The sequence below is a fragment of the Acipenser ruthenus genome, chromosome 60 (genome assembly GCF_902713425.1).
Source record: "Acipenser ruthenus chromosome 60, fAciRut3.2 maternal haplotype, whole genome shotgun sequence".
Classification (NCBI taxonomy): Eukaryota; Metazoa; Chordata; class Actinopteri; order Acipenseriformes; family Acipenseridae; genus Acipenser; species Acipenser ruthenus.
In genome coordinates this window covers 3,343,019-3,352,263 of record NC_081248.1, presented here as the reverse complement: position 1 = coordinate 3,352,263, position 9,245 = coordinate 3,343,019, and the positions used below count along the sequence as shown (strand labels likewise).

At 41.8% G+C, this 9,245-nt stretch overlaps 1 protein-coding gene across 7 annotated transcripts in view; it reads left to right on the top strand.

Annotated features, from left to right (window-relative positions):
- The first annotated feature begins 4,513 nt into the window (after positions 1 to 4,513).
- LOC117971119 (splicing factor U2AF 65 kDa subunit) overlaps positions 4,514 to 9,245 on the top strand; it is a 37,140-nt gene continuing 32,408 nt past the window's right edge. For 4 of the 7 annotated variants that reach the window (XM_059018603.1, XM_059018602.1, XM_059018600.1 and 1 more), the window contains exons 1-2: positions 4,514 to 4,842; positions 6,618 to 6,771. In XM_059018603.1, the coding sequence (XP_058874586.1) occupies positions 4,794 to 4,842; positions 6,618 to 6,771 (203 nt within the window). In that variant the 5' untranslated portion in view covers positions 4,514 to 4,793. The remainder of the gene's footprint in view (positions 4,843 to 6,617; positions 6,772 to 9,245) is intronic. The other 3 variants (XM_059018605.1, XM_059018604.1, XM_059018601.1) reach the window with 1 other exon arrangement.

Below are 9,245 nucleotides of genomic sequence, written 5' to 3'. Positions count from 1 at the left end.
TGACTAGATCTCAAAAAGTGACTAACGTTACAGATATTGCTGTAGCCGTTTTATAAAAGCAATACGGTAGGAGAGGCTGTGATATATCGTGTATATAGTCACAGCCAAGGCGTTATTAGGTATGAGGCGCCGCCGAGTCTTTAATCTATTTTAATGCAACCATAAACTGTACTGCTTGTACCTGCTGTGCTCGACCCTGCCACAGCGTCATCTTCTTCAGTGGGCTCCCTAGGCTGAGTCGGCTGATTAACACGGGCATCCTGGCGTCCCTCGCTCTCCCTACTGCCAGCCGGCCGACGGAACATGTCCGTTATTTTTGTGCACTTTGCGGTTGCCGTTTGTCTCTAATCTTTTCTGTCCCACCTTTTCTTTTTCTCTCCATTTTTTACACTGACACTCATCCACTATCAATACAAGAGGTTCAAACGAAAGACGAAATCTGGTTGACCAATCCCGTTCTAAGAAAATCCGGGCAAGTCCAATCAGGGAGTGGCCACTCCTCGCCCCCCCCCCCCCCCCCCCCTTAGATATTACGATATTGGATCTACCCAAGAGATGACTGGTGTGGTGATGTGTGTGCGTGCGAGAGAGCGAGACTGCCAAGTTAATAACAGTGTAATTCTCAGCATGTAATGGGGGAAAAAAAAATGTTAATAATAATTATAAATCAAACGTAGACTAGCGGCCCACGCAGGTCCAAACAGATTCTCCCGCACTTCCCGGTGGCCAGTCCGCGCCTGCCTGGTTGTGTTGTACTAAACGGATCAAATCTGAGCTCAGACCTGATCTTGCTTTTGAGCAGGATCAGAACTTGATCCCACTTTTGAAAAATTGAGGAACTAAACGCAATTTGTTTGAATCAAAACCGTCAGACAATAAGCACGATACTGAATTTGGATCATTGTAATGATAACTCAATAACTTTAAAACCTGCTTGCAGGGACATCCAAAAATATTTCCTTCAGAGTGAAACGGAGATCATTTAACGTTTTAGAAACCATTAAGCAACAATGCATTTAAAAGTATCTGTAACAGTAATGTAATAAGATAATATCAATTAGAAAATATATATATAAGAACTTTGTACAATATTAGTTTGTGTTTAGCTCTATCTGACATTTCTGTTTTCGCCGAATAGCTACAGAAAGAAAATAGACCTGACTGCGTAATGAGGTTTCAGAAATAATATTTCTACGTTCTGTGCTGACAAAGTCGTACTGGCGTTCTCATGTTATCGATTACAATTAAATCATTGATTTAATGAGATTTAACGTTGTAGTTTTTTTTTTAATGCATATAATTTTTTCCCCCCAAATTCCTTTTTTTCTCAATAACTTAAGCTTACCTTTTCACAGCCTCAATCTCCCCCTGTTCGCAACATTTGCAGCTGTCTGTCAGCACTTGCCCTGAACCGACGCTGCAGCTACATGTTTGTGTGTATGGTGATACAGACACCTGTATTAATATACTCGATCTGTTTTTATAGAATCGCTGCAGTTTTAAATGATACATGTACAGTAGTTGCTTCTGATTTATGTTGTATAAATTAAATGCACTTCATTTTCTGACGTTCAGAATCTTCAACCTCTGCGCCACGCAAATTCGTTTCTCATTGGTCAGTTTCCCCAGTTACGGCTGCGCAGCTCCAGGATCGGATCAGTGGAGCTTGACCCTCTTAGTACAACGCCTTTTCATGATCCGGCTCCAGTGAGCCTGGATCCGATACTGTTTTTTGATCTCGTAAAGCCCGCCGCACACAGCCTGACTAAAGCCGTCCCAACTCATCTCATCGGCCGTACAGAGTCTGTGTCGCGCCCCCGGAATAAATAGCCAGACTACGCCACCTTATGTTTAAAGAAAATAAGGAATTCTGTTCTATTATAATTACCTTCTACTTTCATTGACACAGGTTCGAATTATCAACAAAGGGGGACCGCAACTAGCCCACATCAAAGAACACAGAGAAGTAGCAATATGCAATTCTTTATTAAAAACAGGAAATAGTCAAAACTTGGCATTAATATAGCACACCTCGTCACTAACAAGAGAAGTCAAAGTAATACAGTAAAAAGTGCATGACCAGCCCTTATTCAATATTGCACTTGCCCTGGCTGGATTGTCGGTAGGGGACGTGGTTCCAATCTCCTGCCACCCCAAATTTCAAAACTGCTCAATTATCCCTTTCCCCAACAGGGGGCGCCACTCCACCACTGAGTCCAAGCCAACAGACTAATAACACCAAGCCTTCCCCAAAATCAATTGAGTGGAGAAAGAATGTTTCAATCTGCAACCGAGCAAGGCCTCCAGTCTCGATCTAAAAGATATTGCCCACGACACAGGTTTCCTAATAAAAATAAAGCAAAAGATCAGTGCACTTCAAGACATTCCAATTCATCTACTGCTTTATCCAACAAATTAAAATAGTATAAAACCAGAGGAGATTACTATTAAGCAAATTACTAATTAAAATTAATAACAAACACATATCTATAACCATATGCCAATACACAGATATCTAGATCTATATATAAATGCACAGTATAATCTAGTAACAGATATAACCTAATAGCATATACAACCTAGCAGCTTTATGTAATTTAGCAACAGATACAGTCCTGAAACGTTATATATTTTTAGCAGCAGATACAATTTAGCAGCATTGTCTAGTGTAGCAGCCAAATATAATCTAACAGCATTCGTAGCAGTAAAATACAGCCCGGCATCAGTTTAGTTCTGGCTGTAATATAAGGCAGGGAACAGGGAAAAGACTCCGCTGATAAGTTATAATAAAAAGTAACAATAGCTCAATGAGAAGGTGTGTGACTACTGCAGTTCGAGCATAATGCACCACAACAAAACACTAACTGGTGGATGACGACCCACAACTCCCAATCCAGCGTCTCGGGCAGCTCTCGCTCTCAAAGTGCTCGTGCTTTTCACTTCTCTCCAACCAACGCCGCTCAGCGGGTCGTCTTCAACTCCTCACGTCCCGATTTCTCTTTAGTCTCGTTCCCAGTACACCAAGTGTCCCGTGCTGCTACCTGCAACACTCCGATCTCCTTGTTTTCTTTAGTCTTATATTCGTTTTGTTCTTTTCTCTATCCCCGCGTTCTGCTTTCTCCCTGTCTTCTTCCTCTTTCTTTTCTTTTCGTTCCGCCTTGTTCTAACTTAGTTTACTCACTTTGTTTTCTAAACTCATTTTCTGAAGTGCGTCTCTCCCTATCCTCTTTTTTACTCCCTCTTTATAGTGAACAGCTGATTAAATTATTGTCCACACCTGCGATCCAAACAGTGATTTCAAGCTGTAGACACCGGTGACGTTGCCATAGGAACAGGTAACACAGCGTGTGTACGAAAACGTAAAAAACCAAAATAAATCAATACATCAATAACGTGCTTAAATTAAATCATTCCAACAACACAATGTGAAAAAAGGAAAAATAAATAAAACATTCTAAAAATCACAACAATATCATTCAATAAATCACATACACTTTTGTCACCCGTGACATCTGGATGAATCGTAGCAGTGTGCGTGCCCTTAAAACCAAGATTACACAGATTTCAGTCGAGATGTCTTCAGATTTGAAGACTGACTGAGACCGATTAGTCATGAGGGTGTCAACCAATGGTGAAGCAAGTTTAAGTGACGTAGCTTATCATGTAACTTGTCATACAAGATGACGGAATATTGACAGCTTTAGTTCCACAGGTAAAAATACATTAGTCTTGAAATGCTCTGAGTGTCCCGAATTCATAAATACCAGATATGTGCACATTTGAATAGTAAACGCCTAAAAAACTAATCAAAAGGTAAATTATCAGTTTACCTGTTCATTATCAATCTACTGGCAGCCTATATTTTCTTACTGCGCTAAAACAGAAGTAACCAGTGCGTCGATCTCCAATAGGTCACAAATCACAAGCCCCTAGATCCACACGCTGAGAAAAAAACGCCAAAGTCAAATAAAAACACAGGTTGCATTTTATCTGCAACAGGCTAAAGTGTAGTAGACAAACTATACAAAAAGCCAAACGCTGCCTGAAACGTTTGCACGGTGTAAATGATCAATAGCTTAATTAATAGACTAAGCGCTTCTTTTGATTGCCTCGCGGCGCTGTCTCTGACGTCTAATCAGCATACGATGCCAGGCACAATGTGAGGGTCGCTGTTGGGCTAAGTTTATACAAAAAATGTGTACAGGGCAGTATTAATTAACTGTACATGCATAGTAAATCACCAGTGTATCGTTGTGGTCAGTAATTAAGTCTTAGCAGTGTGCGACACCCAGTCGGGAAAAACTCAATTGTGACGTCAAACCAAAACTGAGCACAACTGAGATGAGTTGGGATGGCTTGAGTCGGGCTGTGTGCAGCGGGGCTTTAGTACAACCGGCCCCTGGAGTATACATGGAATCATGTTAGCCCTAATACTGTTGCAATTCCCCGCCAGGCTGATAGTGGCCGCTGCGCTTCTCACTCCTCTTGGGCGGCGGGAGGGGACGCGCTCTCTCTCGCACTCTCCTCTCCTTGGCTGCGCGCAGAGGGTGAGGGGGCTTGTTTCCTGTGGCGGCGGCGCGAGACAGAGAGCTGGGCCTCCTTGAGTCGAACGAGAAACAAATTAAAGAAAATACAAAGCATTTATATATATTTTTAAAAGAAAATACGCGAAACAAACGCTTATAAACGACACAATAAAGCACCAGGACACAATAAAAGAGACATTTCGACGGCTCAGTCGTCTTTCTTACGGGGGATTTATTCGAACGATCGGAGGAGAAAACAAAATTAAAATGTCGGAATTCGACGAATTTGAGAGACAGCTGAACGAGAACAAACAAGGTATGTTTTCAGAAACAACGACACCTGTCTTCTAAAAAAACAGGTTAAAAATAAAACGGAGTGTGTTTAAGACTGCGGCGTGTTTATTTGTGGCGAACACGGCGTAGTTAAGCCTCGTTTCATTGTTTTGAGTTCCCAGCACCACGCTGGTTTGTGTACCAGCAGCACTACAGGGCCGGCCTGCATCAGAGGAGGCGCCAGCCACAATGTCAGCGTGAAATTTGTCGGCAAACGCTGAAATAATCGTTTAAAAGCCAACTAAAAAAACAACAGTACGGTGCAGATTGGGTGTAAAGACAAATACACTATTATAATTATTCGTGAGCGCAATAGCATTTTAAAATCAGAAATGGTAGTTTTATTGCAGTTAGAGGAGTTTTTACATGTGCAATGAACAGCATACCAATTTTAGTGCTGTATTAGTGTTATTTTTTTACTCCCATTTGTATAGAAGTCGGCCATTCATCAGTTATTGAGCATAACTCGTGTGTGCGCTTTCAGGGGTGTAGCGATTCATTGGGAAATGTTTCGTACAATTTGTGTACTTATACAAGACCAAAAGCAGAAAAAAATTAACCAGCAGATTTCCCAATTGAGACCAAGGTTACAAGGAGTTCTAGAAAACAAAAAACAACCACAAAGGACGAATAACACAATAAAAACATGTGTGGTTCAAACTTAAGCAGCACACAGAGATCAAAGAGCAGAATGAATAGGCTTGACATATATATCCAGCTCATCAGATAAGCTTTGGGGTCATTGAGTAATTTACTCTCCAGTTTAAACAATATGTGAGTATAGTACAACATTACATTAGTCATGAGTAGTTTAAATACATATTTAAGATAGCTAGTGGGGTATGCATTAACTGTATGCATTGTACCCTTGAGCAAGGTACTTTACCTAGATTGCTCCAGTAAAAACCCAACTGTATAAATGGGTAATTGTATGTAAAATAATGTGATATCTGTATAATGTGAAATAATGTATAATGTGATATCTTGTAACAATTGTAAGTCGCCCTGGATAAGGGCGTCTGCTAAGAAAGAAATAATAACTGTAGTCTTACATTAACTGTAATGTTACTTTGAACTACTGTACAAAAACGAGGTCTAAAATAAAAACAATTTGCTTTATTGACCACAATATGGCCGTGAAGCAAATAAACAGATTTTATGTTTTTAGTTCTAGCGCTGCAGATAATTTACACAAAAGTAACCGTAATCCTTATGCAAATAAAAATAAACCCGATATTGTATCCTTATTAATTGCCCTACTATAACAATAAAGCATCCTGACTCTCTCCAAACACACTATATTGTATTATATAGATTTACCTTCCAAACATTCGGTTGACAGGTAGATTGTTAGGTTGAGGGAGACCCTAGACGGCGCCGCTTATTCACCAGCCACAAACATGCAGTGCAAATGAATGGATTAAACGCAAACTTACTGGTCACGTGTTTCTAGCAGTTCCCCAGATACTGCGTGCAGTTATAAGTAATTGACCAATGAAGTACACAGCAAAATTGCTGTGTGTTCTTTAAACATTACATTTAAATATCATAAAGTATTGATATTTTTTCAATGTGTGAAAGACCTAGTATGCAGCTTGTCTGGGGCACTGTATGTATCTATTTGTCGTTCCTATCCATAGGTTATTGTAGTCCACCAGGTGATTGTTGGGTGCGGAGTAAGCGTGTGTTTCATGAATACGTACTCTGCTGTCAGAATGTTTTCCTGCTGACCGTGTTGTTCTCTCTCCGTGCTTGAAGAGCGTGACAAGGAGAACCGTCACCGGCGTCCCAGCCCCCTGCGAAGCCGCAGCGACGAGAAGAAGACGCCGACGCCAACGCCAACGGTGACGAAGAGCCGGGAGAGGCGGAGCCGAGAGAGACGCAGCGGCAGCAAGGATCGCCGCCGGAGGAGGTAACGAGACGGCTTTTCGACATTTTTCGCACTGCAGATCCACAGCAATGCTACCAGACCTATAGTGCCGGAGGACAACACAGATCTGGCGGCTCCGCTGCAGAGCCACAGGCGCCCTATCGGCCACAGGGGTCGCTGATGCGCGGTGAGCCGTGGATTCCCCTGCCGACCTAAGCCCTCCCTACCCGGGCAGCGCTCAGCCAATTGTGCGCCGCCCCCTCAGCAGTCTTTCTTAAAGTACTTCTTCACTGTTGAAAGTTAAGTGCATGACACACACAGCAAAGACAATCTTAATTGTTACCTGCTGCTAATCGGCTGATCACATTCCAAACACAGATTGTGTGTTCCTATAACCCCCGCTTGTGATCTTCATAAACAGACAGCACTTGCTAATTTATTTTTTAAACCAAAAAGTAGGATTGCAGTCTTATAATAATGATGAATCAATACTTACACCTTATTACTTTGCAACTTTGTTTTGCACAATGCAGGGTGTCCAGTGTAGCTTTCTAATGTTTATTCCCCTGGTCCCATCCTAATCTGTTGAAAATAAATGCACATTTTCTCCAAAACGAACCATCATTGCTCAAGCTAAATAATTCAGACTGGTTAACATCTTTTTAAAAATTGTAGTTAAGTGTTTTTCCTTCTATCTTTCTGAACTCTTTCTTGGGCATTGTGTGCTGTGACATTTCAACTCTCTCTAAGGGGCAGCCCTGTAGCTTACTCAGAAACAACCATTCACAGTCTGAATATTAAGGGGAAAAATATGGTTTAATTTTGAACACAGTAATAAACAATTTTGCCATATTGATGAATATTTTTCATAAATTTTTTAGGCAGCTCTTTCATACACACCACAGTACATCTTTTGTCTCAAACAAGCCACGGACTTCATCTTCCATCCAAAATTATAAGAACGTATTTTTCGTTTGCGTTTTTTGGCATTACTACTGCTTCAGTCACTAGTACTCGTACAGTCAGGAGTATATGGCTGAGGTGCAGATGGGTGATCTTCATGAGAATCCCCTGAAGATGCTGATCTGTGTAAACTCCACACTGGGTATTAATTTTTATGCTTAAAAAAATCTGTTAGGGGTGCTCCCGAGTGGCGCATCCACTAAAAGCACTCGCTAGAGTGCAGAATGCGCTCTATAGCCTGGACGTCGCCGGTTCGAGTCCAGGATATTCCACAGCCGACCGTGGACGGGAGCTCCCAGGGGGCGGTGCTCAATTGGCCAAGCGTCGTCTGGTGGGAGGGAGGGTGGGTTATGTCGGCCAGGGTGTCCTCGGCTCACCGCGCACCAGCGACCCCTGTAGTCTGGCCGGGCGCCTGCGGGCTTGCCTGTAAGCTTCCCAGAGCTGCGTTGTCCTCCGACGCTGTAGCTCTGAGGCGGCTGCACAGTGAGTCTGCAGAGTGTAAAGAAGCGGGCAGCTGACGGCACACGCTTCGGAGGACAGCGTGTGTTCATCTTCACCCCTCCCGAGTCAGCGCAGGGGTGGTAGCGGTGAGCTGATCCTAAGAATAATTGGGCATTTCAAATTGGGGAGAAAATAATAAACCAATTGGCAACAACTAAATTTAAAAAAAAAAAAAAAAAAAAAACTGTTAGGACATCCCTGTTAAACTAGTGGGGAAAATAACAAAAGCACAACGTTAAATTAGGCGACTGCAAAAATGAAATGTGAATTAAAAGTAGGATCGAGGATGAACAATTAATGTAATTTGTCAGCCCTGTTTGAAATAAAATTAAAGGGAGGTAAAAGCAGAGTTTGTTTTGTAATTGACAGCTTTTTCTGAGTAATTATGAAACAGAATCAGCAAAATTTGTTTAAAGGGACATCACCAGATTAAAAATAAAACGCAAAAACTTCATGCCCTACTTGTTTGTGCACATTTACTTTTTCTGCAATACTTATTTCATAGCAAAATGGACCTCTGTAATATGGGGTGTAACACATTATTTTAAAATATAATACAGTGCATGGTGGGATACTATCATTAATTTTAGTGCTGGGACGAACATGGGATTTTCATGTTCGGATATTCGCTCGTAATTTAAATATTCGTTCGGATATTCATTAGTTTTCAAAAAGTAACAAAAGCCATTATATTGCTCGGAGCACAGGCTGAGACTGCAGGCAGCAGGGGGTGTTTGTGCCTGTGTTTTACAGCAAGACGTTACAGTAACAAGTCAAAGTAGAAAAATATCACAGGAGTAGACAGGCTGTAGACAGGCTGTGTGGTCCAGTGGTTAAAGAAATGGACTTGGAACCAAGAGGTCCCCGGTTCAAATCCCACCTCAGCCACTGACTCATTGTGTGACCCTGAGCAAGTCACTTAATCTCCTTGTGCTCTGTCTTTTGGGTGAGACGTAGTTGTAAGTGACTCTGCAGCTGATGCATAGCTCACACACCCTAGTCTCTGTAAGTCGCCTTGGAAAAAAGCGTCTGCTAAATAAACAAATAATAAT